At 35.7% G+C, this 21,539-nt stretch overlaps 2 protein-coding genes across 2 annotated transcripts; one reads left to right on the top strand and one right to left on the bottom strand.

Moving 5' to 3' along the window:
• Positions 1-3,905: 3,905 nt before the first annotated feature.
• On the top strand, positions 3,906-6,130 carry LOC127091883 (uncharacterized). Its single transcript, XM_051030607.1, has 5 exons — positions 3,906-4,110; positions 5,162-5,285; positions 5,384-5,473; positions 5,614-5,712; positions 5,796-6,130. Exons 1-5 carry the CDS (start codon positions 4,043-4,045, stop codon positions 5,910-5,912), a joined length of 498 nt encoding a protein of 165 aa, XP_050886564.1. The 5' UTR covers positions 3,906-4,042; the 3' UTR covers positions 5,913-6,130.
• Positions 6,131-6,940: 810 nt separating this feature from the next.
• On the bottom strand, positions 6,941-10,532 carry LOC127093849 (uncharacterized). Its single transcript, XM_051032749.1, has 2 exons — positions 10,384-10,532; positions 6,941-9,120 (listed from the first exon to the last, which is right to left on the bottom strand). Exon 2 carries the CDS (start codon positions 9,100-9,102, stop codon positions 7,159-7,161), a length of 1,944 nt encoding a protein of 647 aa, XP_050888706.1. The 5' UTR covers positions 9,103-9,120; positions 10,384-10,532; the 3' UTR covers positions 6,941-7,158.
• Between the last annotated feature and the right edge of the window lie 11,007 nt (positions 10,533-21,539).

The raw sequence follows: 21,539 nt of genomic DNA on the forward strand, positions 1-21,539 counted from the left end.
GAGTACCCATCAACTGTCTTTATGGTTATCCAGTTACGGACAACGTTGGATCAGCAATAAAGCACTCGACTCTACATCTAGGATCCATAGTGGTTTCAGGTCGAAGAGTGATATACACCATTATCACCATGAGAATAACTTATGACACTTTGCATAACTTTCTATATAGTATTCTCATAGCGGGTCAATCCGGTATAAATATTACTCCTAATATTCATACCTATGTTTAAGACTTGATAACTCTTTATCCATGATCCATGAGATGTGATCATCAGTCTACAAACATAATAGTCTTAATGCTTTAATGTTATCCCACTTCACACTAAAGCTCGACTAGGGATACTTTAAGAATAATGTCCTTATGTTTAATGTGTTCTCATGATTAAGTCACACTTAATACATTAAACGGACTATCTATTCCAGGGACTTTATTAATCAACCATAATAAAGAAAAAGCCTTTTATTATTAATAAATAATTCGATACAAGTACCAAAAGTATTGGCCTCTAGGGCTTACACCAACACTTTAATGCAGGGATGACCAAGGATTTAAGCCCCCACCCTCTAATGTGTCCACCCACCCCGTTTTTTTCGCGGGCTTTTGTGGGCACATGCATTTACATAAAATTTTGCATTTTTAGGCTTAAAGAGTGCAGTGCCCGCGGGCTTTCCCCGCCCCGCCCTCACTTTTTTGCGGGGCGAGCCTAAGTTTTAGTCTTACATCCTCAACTATGACCGCCCTGCCCCGTCCCATTTTTTTGCGAGCTTTTGTGGGGCGGGCCTAAATGGGACGGGCATGCCCATTTGCCACCCCTAGTTAAAATCTTTAGCACAAACGTTCATCAAAATCGTTGTCTAAGAGAATTCTAGAACTTGATAGCATCTTATAAAGAACTTTGTATCTCTTCATAGTCAGAGTGTGTTGAGTTCATAATATGATGATGTCACACGTCAATTCTTCAGAGTCAGAACCTGTTAAAAAAGCTACAAACTAGATAAAAACCATTAGGATACAAAATTATTCTCTAAGAAACAATACATTGTTATCATTAAAACTAAATGCCAAATGCATAACCAAATCTTTTTCTTACACATATGACATTGGTCCACCTAAGATAGAGCTAAGATATCTTCCCAATTTGAAATTTAAACGGGTGACTTTTTCTTTCGCACTACAAAACTTTCTAAAATTGGAGAACCCAAAATATATTGGAGGAGGAGTTTAGAAGGCTTAAAGAAATTCCTCAAATCTTTCTCATTTTATTATAATACTTTTAAAATTAAAAATATATTAATCATAAACATTTATTTATGAGAAATTCTAGGAACACTCTCTTTTCAATACACACACACTCTCTAACATATTAATCATAAACATTTATTTATGAGGAATGCTAGGAACTCTCTCTCTCTCTCTCTCTCTCTCTCTCTCTTATTAGGTAAAACACATGTGAATCCTACCACTTTATGTGACACTCATTTCTAAAGCGAGAGACCCATATGTGTTTTATCCATTAAAAGTGTGAGTGTTAAAAAAAGATTATTCCTAGCACTCCTCTTAATTTATTATTCTTTCAAAAAACTATGTCTCAAATAATGTGAAATATTTTCTCTCTTTCTCCCTTAAAGCCCTATCTTGAAAAAAACTATCGATGATATGATTTTAACTTCTCATTAATCAATATAATTGTTCAATTATGTACATTTGCCCCAAATGTATTATTGAATACAAGATATATGAGTAGACATATACGAACAAATGTTTTAAATATCATATATTGGTTCATTATAACATGATCGTGCATTTCTCACGTGTCACTCTGTTGAGAAACACAAGAAATCACTCTTATTATACACAAGGGTCGATTCTTTCTACATCACTCACATCTCTCGACATAAATCATCATAGGCCCAATAACTACTCCCCAAAGTTGTCTTGTTGGTGAACACTTGATACTTGACAAAGGTCTTATGAAGCTATTATGTCCCTCCTACTAGGTCTTTACTAGTTTGGATATTAATGCACAATAGCATTTATAGTGATGAAACTCTCGAAATTTGAGGTTTTCATATTATGTGTAGCATCTGTAATAGCAATGAGGACTCAACATCTCATGTTTTTTTAGTTGTGGTTTTACAGTTAATATTTGGAATTGGTTGAGTGGTATGATGCACTTATCCTTCTCTTTTTTTAATCCTAATGGCCTCTTGAGTGTCACTAACAATAATTGGAGCCCTTAATGCATGTTGATGGTTAATGCATCCATCATCAACACCACAAATGTCATCTGACTCCACAGAAATCAGGCCAAATTCAACAATTCAAAGCATAATTTAGCTCATTCTAAGGCATGGATTTTGCTTAGTTATAAGATTTTTGGCAATACCACCAATCTTTCCTCGAGCCTTCCATTATAGACTTCATCATTTTAAAAGCCTTCAAAGTGACTATCTGTCCTCCCAAGTCCACATCCATCAAAGAGATATTTCAGATGCCTCATCTTCCTAACTAGTACATGTGTAACACAAATTGAGTAACATTTAGATGTCTATGTCAAACCTCGTATGCATGAGTGTCTAGAGATCATGAGGTCAAGTTTATAGGCTGCTTTGCTGTTAATTTTGGCATTAGTATTTCTTTCCATGCTAGGCTTTTATAGGTCGTCATCCTTGCTATTGAAGGTGCTCATGCCAAAAATGGGATAAACCTTTGGATATAAATTGAATCCAAAATGGTTATTTTGACATATAACTCTTTTATTCTAATCCCTTTGCATCTTAGGAATATATGGAAAACTGTTTGACTATGACCAAAGACATCAATTTCTTCATCTCAAACATATATAAAGAGGGCAATAGCGTAGTAGACAAATTGGTTGCCCTTAACCTTTGTTCCCCTAATTTTGTTTGGTTTATATGTCTAATGAGGTCTTATCCTTGTATAACCATAATAAATTGGGTATTTCCACCTTTAAACTTTTTCACTCTCAAAGGATTTGATTTTGCATTGTTCTCTCTCTCTCCTCTCTCTCTCTCTCTCTCTCTCTCTCTCTCTCTCTCTCTCTATATATATATATATATAATATATATATAATATTATATATATATATAATATATATATATATATATATATATATATATATATTATATATATCGAGCTTTTAGCTTGCCTTTGTTTAAAGAAAATTGTGAGTAAAGAAATTTTTTTATTTATTATCGATTAAAAATAATATTCTAAAGCGGACCCTATATTTTGAATTAAATACCACACATATATTTTTTTGACAAAATTAAATTTGAAAAAAAATAATTATGAATGATTCTATAAAATATTTTTTATTAGTAATATATAATTAATCATTTAAAAAAGAAGATAACAAATAAATAAAATTATAAAAAAAATTAACACTATTATTTTATTAAGATTTTAATGGATATAATGCAATTTTTTTCTTCTTCAAATAACCTAATCATTGTACTTTATTTATTTTTTAAAATAAATAAATGAGATGTTGCAGATTCAAACTCGTCTTCTTGTATTTGATGTCCATTCACAACGATTAACCGAATTATAACTACTAACTAAATTGATTTAATAGAATAATATTAATTAATTTTATATTATTGTTTAATAAAAAACTATATGTCTTTCTTATCATTTATATTAATTAATAAAAAACGATATTAATTAATTTTAAAATATACATATGATTCACTAAATGATTTAAATTACATCTTTTGTTTTCTCTTTTATTAAATCGTAAAATAATTAATAAGAAGCCATAATTTAGGTATGTGGTAAACTTTTTCAATACTATTTGATTCTCTATTCCAATTCTATAAAAACACTTAATTTGGTTCCATTTTCACAAATAAAACATAATTTGATTCCTTCCCATTGGACATTCACATAAGACGACACAAAACCCAAAGTGAGCAGTGTCGTTTAACTCTCAGACTCTTCCTCATTTCTTCCTCTCTTTCTCTCACAACATTGTTTTTCTCGCGCAACACAGTGAGCGAGAGCTAGAGAGAGAGAAAAATGGGGTTCTTCTCCTTCCTGGGCCGCGTTCTCTTTGCTTCCCTCTTCATCCTCTCCGCATGGCAGATGTAAGCTCTCTCTATCCCTCTCCCTTCAGATCCATTATTTTTTTCACATTACTTCAAAATGGTTCCTTTTATCTTTTTTGCTTTGTATTTTGGTTTTGTGAATATGGATTTTTCTCAGATTTGGGTTTTCTTTTTAATAGAATTCAGAATCTGGGTTTTATCTCATTGTTAATGAATTAGGAATAACTCTGCATGCTGATTTGTGGTTTTTATATGAATTTTTGATTCGTTAAGTTTTTTAATTATGCTTACATGTTGGGATTGTTGTGTTTTCTTGAACATAAATTATCATGCAGTAGCAATTAAAACTATCTTGAGCACATAGTGTTGTGTAATAGCTGCTATAGCAGCTTTATAGAATTGTATGTAGCATAGGGAAATTTGAACCTGAGATCTGAGATTTTGACAACATTGATTCATATTGGGTTTAATTGTTGTTCCTTATGAGTTGCATCCTTCATTTCATTGAGGATTTTCAAGTTTGCATTTAAATCCAATTCTGTGAGCTGATATAAAACATTTCATATGTTACATGCATTTCAAGTTTTCTTCTTCTGCTTATTGTTATTGTGAAAGTCCTGGTGTTCACTTATGAATTCAGCTTCCTTTGATGTTACATGTTTTTGTCTATATATTGAGTGGAATAGAGTAGAATATCGGAGCTAGCTTAATAGAAAGAAGCCTAGCATTTGTGCATGCATTTTCAAGGGTCAAATTACTATTATATTATCTGCACTTGTGCCGAGATTATGGCTCTAAACTTTATTTCTCTGATACAATGTCTTGGAGAAATGTTTCTTGGAATGTGTTTTTTGTAGTAAATTGCAGCATTTTCCGCGGTTAAGGTTATTATGTTACTTCATATTTTGTGTAAAAGTAGTTCAGTGTGTTGATGTTCATGAATGTGTTTTGCTTGTGTATCAGATAACTTTGTTTGACAAGATTTTAGCCAATCAAATGTTTGAATTACTGAATTAATTATTAGTTTTCTAATGATATTATTGTAATAACGATTAGTACTTTCTTATTCATATTGAATGTATGTTGCTAGGTTTAATGAATTTGATGCCACTGGTGGACCATTTTCAAAGGAGTTGGTTCCCAAGCTCACGACTGTGAGGAAAAATTTATCCTCCAAATTGGGAGTAGGGATACCAGATTTTAATGCAACTTATGTAAGATTATATTTTCTTCCTCTATTATGTTATGGAATTTTCTGAATGGAACTCAATTTTCACTTGTAGTTGTCTTTCTGATTGAAATGTTTATACAGGTCCGTCAAGTTGTTGCCACGATCATATTTCTAAAGGGAGTTGGAGGAATTCTATTCGTGTTTGGCAGCACATTTGGATCCTTTCTTTTGGTAAATTATTCCTCTTATAGCTTAAGAATGAATAGAGACATAACCATTTTTCTAATAGAGTTTTCAAGTTTTGAATCTTTTGATATTCCTTTGGTCCTAAAATATATTACAAACTGAATTTTTCCTCTTTACCTTTGTAGCTTTCGTACCTGGCGCTTACTACTCCAATTCTATATGATTTCTACAACTACAGACCCACTAAGCCCGAATACGGTTTACTTCTAAATGAGTTTATTCAGGTACATACATGCAAACTCTTGATATTCCCTGTGTGGATATATCTTTATGACAATCTGATATATGTTTTCACTTTTGGTGGCAGAACGCTGCACTTTTTGGCGCATTGCTATTTTTTATAGGGATGAAGAACTCAATTCCCCGGAAACAGTTCAGGAAGAAGACGACCCCAAAACCAAAACCAAAAACAAAAGCAGTCTAGAAATTAGAGAGATATGTGATCTGTTTACTATGAACAGGCTGTCGAATCGCTGTGTTGCCGTGTTTTGGAATAGTTAGTTAAACTTTTTTACATTGTTGTTTTTTTGTTAATTGGCACATAACTTGGTTATGGATGTGCTTGAGGTTTGTTCACAGTTCTGTTGTACTTGCGGCTAAGAATAGTTATTAGCAAAAGATTTGGTTAGATTTGGTTGATAATCTTGTGATTGTTTTATCAGTTCAATTTGTTTTACTTTTAGTCAAGTAACCAATCACTCTTCTAACTTCCAAGCAACAAAATTATTTATTTGTTCTCTGATTAAAAAAAGGTACTCGATAATGGTTCTCTATCTGTTGATCTTCAAAAATTTATAATGATTAAATGAAGACTTGAGGTCACATATAATTCACATCTTTATAATTTTCTGGTTATTTTACTTTTGAGCAAGAAATTAAACCATGTTTGAGAGGATTCTTATAACTAAGACTGTTCAAAATTATAGAGCCAAAATGTTTTGTTAGGGAATTGAATCATATTACACAAACAGTTAGTTTTAGAACCGAACCAAATGACAAAAGAACCGAACCAAAACTAAAGTTGAATCGAACACAATTTGTTTTAGAACTGAATCAAATGACAAAAGAACTGAACCAAAATCGAACACAACTTGTTTTAGAACCGAATTCAAAAAAAGTAAAAGGTTCAATTTTTTAATAAATGGTTCAATTTGGTAAAAACAGTGATACAGTTTGGAACTCTAAACCAGTATACCAAACCAATAACTTTAATTCGGTTCAATTTTAGATAAACTGAAATGGTTCGGATGACCTTTTAGTACGGTTTGGTTCGGTTTTCTTATATAAATGTATCATGAGCAGCCCTACTTAGAAACAATTATGGTACACTAGCCTCTTGTGGTGGATTGCTTTCAAAAACTGTCTTGATTTTCTTCAATTACTTAACTCGAGGTTACTCATCATTACCAATTGCTACTTAGAAATGAAAAAAAAGAAGTAAAAGAACAAGAATTGTCAGTAAATATGTTTCTAGTTAAGGATGAACCAATTGCTCAAGACATTCAAAGAGTGGTTATAGAGTAACCACCATTATTGAATTGATCAACAACTTGAGCAGTAAACTGTTCCAATACTGAAAACAAGAAAAAACATTGCTTCCTCCAAGGAGTTTCTTCCTCCATCCTATTTAAAATTCACACTTTAAATAACATGTTCAAGAAGCCTAAAGTCTAGTCTGAATCATCTCTTGAAGCAACTACACCACCTTCGTCCATGCTTATCGACTCTGCACCAGAAAAAACGACTTTTCCAAGGCTACCTATTTCCAATTCTTTATCCCCGGTTTCAGCGAGTCCTACATCATAGTTTGGTTTTTTACTGTCATCAACTTCAATATTGACTTGAGTACCCGGTACGTTATCGCTATCACAGCCATTATCGGCAAGGTCTTCTTCATCTGACAAACATCTACAACTGTCAAACTCATCCACCTGATTAACTTGGCTCATTAACCCTTCCCTCCATGATATCCTCTGAGATTCTGATCCATTCTCTATAGTAGAACTAGATAACCAGGGTTCCTGACCATTCAATTCTTTTGGAAGTTTTCCGAGTTCAATTGACTCATAAGGCATAGTTAAACAATCAAATTGGAAACTTGAATTAACTGAATCCTCCATCGGCACAGAACTATTGAGAAGGATGCTATCTGATAGAAGAACATCGCTGAATGAGTTGAAGTAAGGGTTAAATTCATCTTCCTTTTGATTGTCTGCATGCGCCAGGGACAGTTCAACATGTAAATCTGAACTGGAATCTGACTGTGGAGTTCGAATCACGTTTCCACTGCCAATGGAATTCAGCGAGAACGGAGAGTTCTCATCAACGAGATTTTCAGAGCTGTCTGTCCTACGATTGGGAGATGATTTGGGAGAAAACAATATGGAATCAAAAGGTACTTGAAATTCAGAAAGACTGCCTGGAGAAATTGAAGAACTCATTTTTCTCCTCGTCCCGTTATTAGCAGCACCGGACAAATCACTGCTATCATTAACATTCCAAAACGTTTTAGAGCTATCACATAAATTCCAAAACCTTTTTGAACTGGATGACGGTGAAGTACTAGAACCAAGAGTTATGGATTCCATGAGTCCAATTTCAGACTTGCGATCCAGAATTTTATCTCCCTTGCTACGTGGAGAGGAAAGCCAATACACTAAAGCTTCCGTTGGCGAAGGCAACAAGGAAGGGCTATCTTCCTTAATAACATCCTTTGCTTTCTTCTCATCATCATCGTCATCACCATCATCGTCAATACTATTAGCAACCTTTCTGGCAGAGCCTGAATAGTTCTCGTCTACAGTTAGAATCCCTCTAGGCCTACATTTCCTTTTGTCGGTGACACCAGAAACAATATAGCCTGCACCATAACAAGCAGGTGTTGTTGTTGAAACCAAAGAAGAGCTACCTTGTATTTCCGGGGAAAGAGAGTTATGAATCGGGGGTGTTTTACTAATGCTTCTGTTAAGGTTATCCTCCGACTCCCTATAAACCGTGACATCCAAATCCGACCCAGAAGCTCTTTTACTCAAAGGAGACGAATTAGCTCCGTAAGATGATTTGAGATGGGCAGACTCAACAGCATTAACATCCTCCTTTTTCTTTGATTCCTTCGGTGCTGATAAATTTTTTCCATTTTCATTCAAAGCCGAACTAAGCTTAGACTTTTGGCCAGTCCTAGAACCAGTTTTCTTACCAGACTGCCACTGGTAGAGACATGGAGGATTTTTCTTAGCTTTATTTTGTACAACAGTTTTGGTTTGCAGCCTAATATTATCGCCATTTGGATGATTCTCCTTCGAGGAATTGGACTTAGATTGTTTTAATACAAGTCCATGAGATCCTGAATTGGGTGTTTTGGTGATATTTTTGGGTCTACTGACAGGGGTTTTGAAAGAAGAGGAAGCCAAGAACCCAAGGCAACCCTTTGGGACTTCAGTGGAGACAGAAGAAGAAGCATCACTACCGTTGCTGCTGCTGGAAATGCGGTAGAGATCCTGTAAAGGGCTCCGAGGACTTTGCCTCCTGTTTGAACTCGACTTCGCAGTTGTGGTTGTCGGTGTTGGTGGTGGAGGCAAACAGGAAGCTTTCTTTGATGAAAATGCTCTACTCATAGTGAGGCCTATATACACCTACAATGCAAAATCTACATCTGTTAGGACCCCATTTTTAGTACAAAACAGTATAAAGTAATCAAAAGAATGAAGATTGCAAGAGAAAGACTAGAACTCTTTATTCAACAGCAAAAGAGAAAGAAAAGTACAGAAGAATCTCAAAGGAGCACACTCCTTTCACAATTGATTAACCAGTCATAAAACTCATTTATAAAGATCTATCTCGTCTCTACCTTTGTTGTTAAACTCGGATACCGGCGCAGCGCGGCCATCCCAAAAAATAGAACGAAATCGGCGTTATTTTAGCAACACGGATACTAATATATTAACTACTAACACACACATAATTGTTAAAAACTATAAGAAAAATATCTCAAAGTTCACGAAGCATTCATAATTAGAAATATAAACCATAATTCTTAAACAAACATACTTTCAAATGTCAATAAAATCATAGCAACAAACACTTAATTAAAGTCTCTAATAAAAGTTAAAGCATCATGTGGAATGTTAGCCGAGAAGATGAATGGAAGCAAGAAGGAAAAGAGGGGCAGAGAGGGGGCATGATAAGTGTGAAGCAAAAGCTGCTGAGAGCTGTATTAAGGCTTTTCTTTAATGTCAAAATGTACAAAATAGCCCTCTCAGCATTTTCTAATTAAGAGAAAAACCAGACACGACAGAGCCGTTCCAAGCCATGTCACCACCGTTCCGCGCCGTTTCCGTTACCGATTTCTTGGCCATTCCGGCCGCATCACCCAAATTTTCTGTTCCGACACAGTCTAACGCGTGCCGTTCCGACCAAGTATAACAACCTAGGTCTCTACCCGTCAAAGGACTTGCTAAAAATAACCAATATACCAACAGAAATGGCACACTACTATTAACAACTAACAAACTGAACCATCACATAACAAAAGACCTCAATCGCCTACAATAGCAACTCCACACAGTTTCATGATCTAAGTCGTTAATTCGAGATGAGACGGCTTAAGATTACACAATAACAAAATTAGCTTGAAACAATCTTAACCCAAATCCGAATAGAGCTAACTAATTGCTCATACATCGGTTAAATACTCTAATTCCCCTTTATTCTATACCTTAACAACATCACATTGATCTAAAAGAACCACATTCTACATAAGCACAAAACACAAAGGAGAAAGAAAGCTATGCGTTCATTTCAAAATTTTAACTTTGGAAAATGTGGTAAAATATACTGTGAATTTAGAAAAGCCAAAACAAAATAGAAACGGGCAAAGAGGAAGAAGGAAAAGTTACCTGTGAAATGAGATTGAGAAGATGAGGTTAGTGTAAGATTCGATCTCGAATCTGGAGAAGCATTTGCGATGTTTGAGCAACTATGGATCTGAAACAGACAACAACTTTGTTCAAATTCAAGAGTGTAACATTCGAGGCAAATTTTGTCATCTTGTGTCAATTGAACCACATCCGTTGATTTCATATCAATGAATTCCTACGGTCAGGATTGCTTTGCAAAATTAAAAACAATGCAATTAAAAATAAATGATAAGAATGTATAACAACACAAAACATTAAACTCTTTGACCAAAAAATAGTAATTTTAAATTTCGTGATTTTTTTTCGTTGTCCGGTTTAAATTTCTTAAACATTTAATATAATTGTGTTCCAATTATATAACTATTGCATAACGTTTAGTAGAAAAAACTATTATATAACGTATAATTATTTTATAAATAGTAGTAATGTAGTATGTTACAGTTGTTACATACTCGTATTCCATAACGTATTGATTCATTTTAGTAATTATAGTTTGCATTGTCGGCTATGAGATTTTTTATACTCTAACAAAACACTTAGAAAGGTACAAGGGAAAGATAGAAAATACATATGGAAGAGATTGTGTATAAATATTATGTTTATAGAAAGTTCTTATAGTTTTACTTAGAAGAGTTGGAATGATTAGGATTTTTTAATTGAATGTCTCAATTTTTGAATGTACTTTGTTAAAGAAATTGATCCCTATCCATAAATTTTAAAAGAAAATTAAATTCAAATGTCTTGTAAATCCTGAAAATTATCCTAAAAAAATCAAATAATTCTAAGATAAAGATGACTCACATGACCTTTTATGATTACAATCAGACAAATAAAAATAAAATTACTCAACATGTAGCATTTTATGATTACTACAAGATAAATAGAAGTAAAATTATTTAACACATAGCTTTTTACGGCTAATAATGACATATCTTATCTTCATAAAAGTAATTGATCTTATTCAATAATTACACAAAATCTTCAAAGTAGTCATTATCCCTAAAGATCTATAATACCTTAACAATTGTCTTTATTATCATTCATGGTAAAAGGTGTTAGAAACACTTTAACTTCATGATAAACAAATATAACTTCTTTCATTTTAATAAGAAATACTTGGTGATTATATTAGCAAACAAAAAGATTAATAGCTTTGGTCGATCCATTAAAAACGATGTATCTTCTGAAATAATATTGGTATTTTTACAAAGGGGTTAATGAGCTTTAAACAAAGCATCCAACTTTGGCGAAGAAGGTAATTCTGGATTAAATTCAATCCAACATTTAATAGAAAACTTCCTTGCTACCTGAGAGGCGGACAATCTTGTCATAACTGCTCAGAAGTAAAGGTTCAAAAGGTAATTCAAGTAATGTCAAAGGTTGCACTGAAAGATAAGAATACCTTGTGTGGAGGACAAATAGTATTTAAAGTAAAGTCAAGAATGCCTTAGAGGCATAAACAAGGAAAAATTCAGATTGAATCCAATTAACTAAAACGACAAGATAAACCAGTAAGAAAAGTTTAATGATATATATTTATTGAACCAGATAAAGCAAATCTAGTAAAAATGCTCAACTGCTAAAAAATTATATCAAACGTCCATGTAATCAAGATAATTAAATGTTTGCAGGGTATAAGACTTCGAGAAGGTTTTTTCTTCTGTTAGAGGTAATTTTCAATTAGTTGGAGATAATACTTGAACAATTTTAAACTTTAAGAACTTAATTTTTGTTTTATCACTCTCATCAAATTAACGAGTGAGAGATATACAATGTGTATCTATCCAACTTTAAAAAATCTTTTGGTAAAAAGAAAAATCCAAGGGGGGGATTCTCGAAATAACTTATAATATCCAGGCGTCTAAAAGGTAGTAATTTGGCTCCAAAGACAAAATAGGATAAGACAATTTTTTAGTAATAAAAGTTGATTTTGCAATATGTGGAGGAGTATAATATGCTAATTTTGAAGAAGGTCTAATTTGAGAGCATAAATGGGGTTTATATTTAATTCTTGGATTACTCAGTTTCTTGCTCATTCTTAGCTTGCAAGAATTCTCGAGTTAAGAAATTGGGTAATGAATTTTTAACATGTTCACTGTGTTCAATTTAAAAATCAAAACAAGACAATAGAGATTGCCACCTAGCAAAAGTGTGTTTTGAAACAAAAAATTTAACTGGAATTTAAAGATGTTATAGATTTGTTTAAGAAACCGGTTGAAAAGATTACTTCTATTAAAAATTTACAAAAAAAATTAAGATTTAAAGAATTTAAAGATTTACTAAGGCGTGTCGAATTATGAATGCATGTCTTGCATATGGATGATAATTGACAGAGTTTGAGCAGGATACTATAGTACTTATCCTCATTGTTGAAAGTTATTCAAGTAATTCAAGTGATGTAACCGGTTACAGTAAGGTCAGAAGCTCATCCAAGTAGTAGAAAAGTGGTGTTTTCGTTTCTGTAACTGGTTAACATATTGTGTTAACCGGTTACCACTAAAGGAGATTTAATTTTAATGCCTGGTGTAACCGGTTAACCAAATGGTGTAACCGATTACAAGCCTAATTTTTGTACTTTTCTGTTACTTTACTTGGTCATTTTGTTTCTCAATCACATTGTAACTCTTGTATAAATGTATAAGATGCATTCTCATCCTAGAATAATAAAATCATAATTTCTCACCTTCAATTCTCTCTCTCTCTCTCTCTCTCTCACTCACTCTCTCTCCTATCCTCTTTCACTCTCCACATCCAAAAGTTCTCCACCATAGTTCACCAAACTTGTGGTGTCTTGTTCTAACATTTGGCATCAAGAGCCTGATTTTGATCTGCAAACACCTAGTGTGCAACATGAATAATGTCTCCAATGAAAGAATCCATGCAAACCTACATATCTTTGATGCGAAGAATTATGACAAATGGTGCAAGAAAATGAAGGTGTTGTTTGGCTACCAAGATGTTTTTAAAGTGATCAAGAATGGTGTTTCTCCTCTTGTCCAAAATGAAACAGAAGTGCAACAAGAAACACATAAGGAAAAAAAGAAGAAAGATTTCAAGGAATGTTTTTTATCCATCAATGTGTTGATGTCGACAACTTTGAGAAAGTTGGTGATTGCGGATCATCGAAGCAAGCGCGACAGATCTTAGAGAATTCCTATACAGAGGATGACAAGGCAAAGGTGGTGAGGTTACAAACTCACAAATGTAAGCTCGAATTGATTCAAATGGAGGAAAAGGAGACAATCAACGATTTCATAACAAGAATCACTTGATTGGTGAATCAAGTAAAGGCATGCAAAGAAGTTGTTATGGAGCAATATGTTGTCGCTAAAATCTTGCATTTTTAACACCAAGATTTAATAATGTAGTTATGGCGATTGAGGAATCGAAGGATCTTGTGATGATGAGAAAAGAGGAGCTACAAATCTCTCTTGAGGCTCATGAGCAAAGTATAGGGGAGAGAATAACGATAAGGCAAATGTGGAGATCGCTTTGCAAGCTCGTTTCGATGAGAAAAAAAGGAGATAGAAAGGAAAATAGTCCATGAATAGCAAAGGGAATTTTTAGAATTTTGGTGGAAGAGAGTCCCATAATTCAAAGAATTTGACTTGTCAAAGGGATGAAAGTAGTTGCAATAAACATGGTGGTCAAGGCAACTTTAAGGGTGAAAAGTTGAGGTTTGACAGGAGCAAGGAGTAGTGCTATAAGTGTCAACGATTTGGTCATTTTGCAAAACAATGTAATATGAACAAGAAGTAATATCAAAGGGATGAAACCAAGGTTGCAAGACAAGAGTTTGATGAAGAGAATACATTATTGGTCCTTATTACAGAAGGGAACTTCAACAACAAACAACTGCGGGACAGAAGATGCAACAACTCAAAGAATTCTAGAAAATTGAGTTATGACCGTTGAATGATGCGGTTAACCGGTTGCATGAAGAGGAAGACACCATGATGAGTTTGAAAGGAGTTCAATGCAGCGAAGAGTGGTATTTGGACTTGGATTGTTCAACTCATATAACATGGAGGAAGGATTGATTTGTCAAATTCAATTGTGCCATGAAGAACAAAGTAAAGTTTACAAATGACACCACTCTAGTGGATGATGGGATCAATGATGTTTTGATCATAAGGAGGGATGATGGACATTCCTTGATCAAAGATGTCTTGTACATTCTGGGAATCAAATTTAAGCTTCTAATTATTGGCCAATTGCTTGAGAAGGGTTACAAGATTCACATGAAAAACAAGGGGTTGCACATTATGGACGTAAAAGGATTTTTGGTCCCTAAATCACCTATGACTGCCAGTAGAACCTTCAAGGTTGAGTTGAAGGTTATGAAGCATAAATGTCTTGCTACTGCAGTAAGTTCTGAAGAGTGGGTATGACACTATTGTCTTAGGCATCTCAATTTTAGAGATCTCAAAGACTTGCAAAAGAATGGAATGGTAACGAGGCTGCTATCGATCAACATACCGTTTGAAATTTGTGAAGAATGTGTGAAAGTGAAGCAACATAAGGGTAAATTCAGCAAGTGCATGTTGTAGAACCAAGAATCACCTTGAGGTGGTGTATTTAGATGTGTGTGGACCGATGCAAGTAGATTTTATTGGTGGCAATAAGTACTTTGTCACATTTATCGACGATCATAGTAGAAATATATGGACATACCTAATAAAGAGAAAGGATGAGGTATTTGAAGTGTTTAAGAAGTTCAAGTCCATGGTTGAGAGGCAAAGTGGTCAAAAACTCAAAGTGCTCAAAATGGATGGTGGAGGCGAATATGTATCAAATGACTTTGGAAGATTTTGTGATCAAGAAGGGATTGTACATGAGGTAGTACCACCCAATACATCGTAGCAAAACAGTGTGGCCGAAAGGAAGAATCGATCGATCAAGAACATGGTGAGAAACATGTTAAAGGTGAAGAACTTTTCGAAAGAGTTGTGGGGAGAAACAATATCCACAGCTACGTATTTCTTGAATATGTACCCTACAAAGAAACTTGAGAATGTACCACCAGAGGAAGCTTGGTCGAGATTCAAACCGAATTTGAACCATTTAAGAGTGTTTGGTTCTGTTGCATATCGACATGTTCCGAGACAACTTATAAATACGTTGGATGATAAGGGATAAGTGATGATACTTGTAGGGTATCACTCTACCGGTGGTTACAAACGGTTTGATGTTGTAAACAGAAGGATCGTGATCATTAGGGATGTCATAGTCGATTAATTGAAGCAAGTGCAGTAGGGCGTAACCGGTTACCAACAGATGTTAATCAGTTACATGCATGCGTTAACCGGTTACTAGAAAAATTGTAATCGGTTACAGCTTCAAAATTTCCAATTCTGAAGAAAGGGGAAGTGCATAACAACTTGCCGTCGAAGCCCAAAGTGAAGAAAATGTCAGAAGGTTAACAAGGCAAAAGGGTCTGCCTCAAAAAATATAAGATTGTGAGCTGCTCCGAGACAACGAAGTCTATGATGATGGTGATTTCTTCCATTTTGCACTTGTGGCTGAATCTTAACTTGTTAATATGGAATTTGCGTTAAGTGATCCAAAGTGGATTTGTGCTATGAAGGAGGATCTGGAATCCACTGAGAAGAACAATACTTGGGAGTTGGTTGATCTACCAAAAGGAAAGAAGCTAATTGATGTGAAATGGGTGTTCAAAGTGAAAGTAAATCTTAAGGGTGAGATAATCAAGCATAAGGCTCGATTGGTGACTAAGGGATTTTTGCAAAGAGAAGGCATATACTTTAAGGAAGTATTCACATCGGTTGCTAGGATTGGAACCATTAGACTTGTTGTTAGCATTGTAAATAACCATAATAACGGTATCTACCAAATGGACATCAAATTTGCGTTTTTGAACATACCGCTTGCAGGGAAGGTATATGTAGGACATCCTCTGGTTTTATTGTGAGAAACCAAGAGCTTAAGGTCTACAAGTTGAATAAGGTGTTATATGGTTTAAAGCAAGCTCCAAGAGCTTGGAATAAAAGAATTGATGGTTTCCTAAAGGATGTTGGCTTCAAGAAATGTATATCCGAGCATGAAGTGTATATGAAGACGAATACAAGTGAATGAGTAATTATCCTTTTTCTATATGTAGACGACTTATTGATCACGAGCAGCAATGGAAAGTGTAACACCCTTCTACCCCAAACGACATAATTAAATAGATTATCAGAGTGCAACATGTAGAAGAGTTTACATTTCTTACAACATAACACTTTTATCATATCACAACATAAAACATATTATTTATTAAAATAAAAACTTCGCAGCGGACAACAACACAATTATAATCTTTCAACATATAACAATTCATAATAATGTTTCATTATCGTCTCAACAAACATCTCCACATAATAGTCATCATAAACAACGTAATAATAATCAATTCTCTATCGAATCCCATAACCCCGGTGTCACATGACCAGAGCATTTGACTCGACTCTGTAGAATAACTCTATACTTATTCTTCAAACCTCAACAATAGCTACTCCTCTTTATCTGCACATTGCTCATCATAGATGAACATAAACACATGCAGAAGGGGTGAGAATTACATTATTAAATAATAATATAACGACAGAAATATAAACATAAATATATTTCACATATGCCAACACACAAATCATCATAATCATCATGATCAACATACTCATGAACATCAACAAAACAACATACCAAATGCAATGTACACACCCATGCATGACTCAACACGACTCGGTATACCCATTTTGTGACCACTACAGGATCACCACTCCCAGATTCACCACCATAGAATCCGAGTTCCCCACAAGGAACCAAGCCTCTCAACAAGCCCGGAGTCAACATCATCATTGGAACTCAGTCCGTTCATCACTAGGCATCGGCCTTTCATAAATGCATGCACACCAAACATGCATCATCATCAACATAGCAACAACAGCATCATATAGTCATGTTATCATCATCATTAATAGCATGACATACAACTCAACAAAACAACAACAACATTACAACAATATCATATCGTTACATAACACATTTATAACTAAACACGAAAATTCAACATCTCATCATCATAAACACCTCATACACCATCATATAATCACTATTAATTGTTATAATACAATTACAGCGACTTACTAAGAGTCTCGCAACTCAACGCACTCAAAAACTCACCAACATCAACTTCTGCACAGCACAGTTCGCGCCGCGCAGCAGGGTTCGCGCCGCGAACGGTGCGTTACAGAACTCCTCTGGATTCTGCCCAGTTCGCGCCGCGAACTGGGCTTCGCGCCGCGAATCGCGCGCGGGCAGAACCCTCTGCTGCAGAAATCAGCGCAGCTTTGCTTCTCTACTCGCCATAATTCGTACCCCACAGCTAATAACCCAAATCAACATTTAACAGACATATACACACAACCTACTTCGATTACAGTGCATATAACACAACAAAACTCACAGATCGGAGAATTTTCCATCAAAACCCCAACTTTCCCAATCTCTCTAAAACCCCCAAAATTCATCAACAATCCCACATATCTCATGAAATTGCTCACATATTATCGTTTAATAAGGTTCAGACCCCTTACCTCTTTGGATTGAAGGAAGCTCTGAGCAATCTTTGGCCTTTTCCTCTTCCTTCTCTTTCTCTTCAGCGGTTCCTCTCTTTCTCTGACTCTGAGGCAAAATACGTGACAAAACTCCTGAGTTCTCACTTTGGCTTCTTATATCCAATTCCACTTTTACCCTTCCACTCTTCATATTCCATTTATTTTATTTATTTAATTAATATTAAAATAAATAACATCAATAATAATATTTCCCAATATTATTTAATAATTCCTTTTTCCTTCCAATAATCTTATTAAAATAATATTTAAATTAATCCAAAATATTCTGGGTGTTACAACTCTCCCCCACTTTAGAAGTTTTCGTCCTCGAAAACATACCTCAAGTAAATAGAGCCGGATACGATTCCTTCATCTGATCTTCACGCTCCCAAGTCAAGCTCTCACCCGCTGGACCTCCCCAAACAACTTTCACTAGAGCAATCTTCTTACCTCTCAGGGTCTTCTCTTCTCGGTCATCTATCCGAATTGGCAATACCTCAACGGTCAAATTATCCCTCACCTGGATATCATCCAACTGAACAACATGCGAAGGATCCGCAATATACTTTCTCAACTGAGATACATGAAACACATCATGCAGATTAGAAAGCGACGGCGGTAAAGCTATCCGATACGCCACTTCCCCAACCCTCTTCAAAATCTGATACGGGCCCACGAACCTCGGAGTAAGCTTTCTAGACTTTAAAGCTCTACCCACACCTGTCGTCGGAGTAACTCTCAAGAACACATGATCTCCCTCTTGGAACTCAAGTGCCTTTCTCCTCTTATCATGATAACTCTTCTGACGACTCTGAGAAATCTTCATCTTCTCCTGAATCATCTTAACCCTTTCAGTCGTCTGCTGCACAATCTCAGGTCCGAGTACAACACTCTCACCTGACTCATACCAACACAATGGAGTTCTACACCTCCTACCATACAATGCTTCATATGGGGCCATACCGATACTAGCATGAAAACTATTATTATAAGTAAACTCCACCAACGGCAAATAACTATCCCAAGAACCACTCTGCTCCAACACACAAGCTCTCAACAAATCCTCCAAGGATTGGATAGTTCTTTCAGTCTGACCGTCAGTCTGAGGATGATAAGCTGAACTCAACCTCAACTTAGTCCCCAACGCTCTCTGCAAACTTTCCCAAAATCTAGAAGTAAATCTGGGATCTCTATCAGACACAATACTGGATGGAATACCATGCAGCCTCACTATCTCCTCAATATACAACTCTGCCAACTTCTCTAAAGAGTGATTAATCTTCATCGGCAAGAAATGCGCCGACTTAGTCAATCGATCCACAATCACCCAAATAGAATCATTACCTTTCACCGTCCTCGGCAGTCCCGTCACAAAATCCATGGAAATGCTATCCCACTTCCATTCAGGAATCTTCAAAGGTTGCATCATACCTGCCGGTTTCTGATGTTCAATCTTTGACTTCTGACAAGTCAAACAGGCATACACAAACTTAGCAACATCTCTTTTCATACCCGCCCACCAAAACAATTTCTTCAAATCTTGATACATTTTAGTTGCACCTGGATGGATACTCAATCCACTCCTATGGCCCTCTTCAAGAATACTCTTTTTCAATTCCGACACCTCAGGAACACAAACTCTACCTTTAAATCGCAGGATGCCATTCTCATCAATCTCAAAATCACCACCATTACCCTGGTTAACCATAGTAATATGATCAACTAGAGCGACATCAACTTGCTGACCATTCCGAATATCTTCCAGAATTCCACTAGTCAACTTCAGCATACCCAACTTTACGCTATCAGCGGAAACTTCACAACCCAAACTCATATCACGGAACTGTTCAATTAACTCAAGCTCCCGAACCATCATCATAGACATATGTAGAGACTTTCTACTCAGCGCATCTGCAACTACATTAGCCTTACCGGGATGATAACTCAATTCAAAGTCAAAATCCTTCAGTAATTCTAACCACCTTCTCTGCCTCATATTTAACTCTTTCTGATCAAACAGATACTTCAGACTCTTGTGATCACTGAACACTTCGAATCTGGAACCATACAGATAATGCCTCCACATTTTCAACACAAATACAACAGCTGCAAGTTCTAGGTCATGCGTAGGATAATTCCTCTCATGAACTTTCAACTGTCTAGAAGCATAAGCTACAACTTTACCATTCTGCATCAAAACACCACCAAGACCCATCAAAGAAGCATCACAATAAACAACGAAGGACTCACCAGGATTAGGCAAGATCAACACTGGAGCACTGGTCAACCGCCTCTTCAACTCAACAAAACTCGCTTCACAAGCTGCATCCCACACATACACTTGACCCTTCTTAGTCAACTGCGTCAACGGCAATGCCAACTTAGAGAAGCCTTCAATAAATCTGCGATAATAACCAGCTAACCCCAGAAAACTGCGTATCTCAGTAGCAGACTTCGGAGTCTCCCACTGTAATACAGCAACAACTTTAGCAGGATCAACCGAAATCCCACCGCTCGAAATCACATGGCCAAGGAAACTCACTTCCTTCAACCAGAACTCACATTTAGATAACTTTGCATATAATTTCTTTTCTCTTAACACCTGCAAAACAATTCTCAGATGTCCTGCATGCTCTTCTTCCGTCTTAGAATATATCAATATATCATCTATGAACACCACAACAAAATTATCAAGGTACGGATGAAATATACGATTCATATATTCCATAAACACACCTGGAGCATTAGACACACCGAACGGCATCACAGTGTATTCATAATGACCATACCTCGTACGGAAAGCAGTCTTCGCAATATCATCTGACTTTACTCGGATCTGATGATAACCCGACCGCAAATCAATCTTACTGAAGACATGAGCTCCAACCAACTGGTCCATCAAATCATCAATCCTCGGCAATGGATACCGATTCTTGATAGTCACCTTATTCAACTGCCGATAATCGACACACAACCTCATCGTACCTTCTTTCTTCTTCACTAACAATACTGGTGCACCCCAAGGAGAAACACTTGGACGCACAAACTTCTTCTCCAGCAATTCCTCAAGTTGCTTCTTCAGTTCAACTAATTCAGTTGCCGACATTCTATAAGGAGACATCGACACTGGACTCGTACCTGGTACTAAGTCAATGGCAAATTCGACTTCACGTTCTGGAGGTAAATCACTTACATCCTCCGGAAACACATCCTGAAATTCACAGACAACAGGCAAATCTACACTCACTACTTTCTTATCCGCTTGCAGAGACGCAAATAAAGCGAATACCTGAGCTTCATCTTTCACAAATTCCCCCACCTGCCTAGCAGATAGAAATCTTGCCTCATCATTCTCACCAACTTCAGAAAACCGCACCGTCTTCCTATAGCAGTTGATAAACACGCCATAGAATTCTAGCCAATTCATTCCCAGAATAATGTCAATTTGGTGCAAGGGTAAGCACACCAAATCAACCACGAACTCTCTCTCAAAGATCGTCAAATGACAACCTCGACAGA

The sequence above is a fragment of the Lathyrus oleraceus genome, chromosome 6 (assembly GCF_024323335.1).
Source record: "Lathyrus oleraceus cultivar Zhongwan6 chromosome 6, CAAS_Psat_ZW6_1.0, whole genome shotgun sequence".
NCBI classification, from domain to species: Eukaryota; Viridiplantae; Streptophyta; class Magnoliopsida; order Fabales; family Fabaceae; genus Lathyrus; species Lathyrus oleraceus.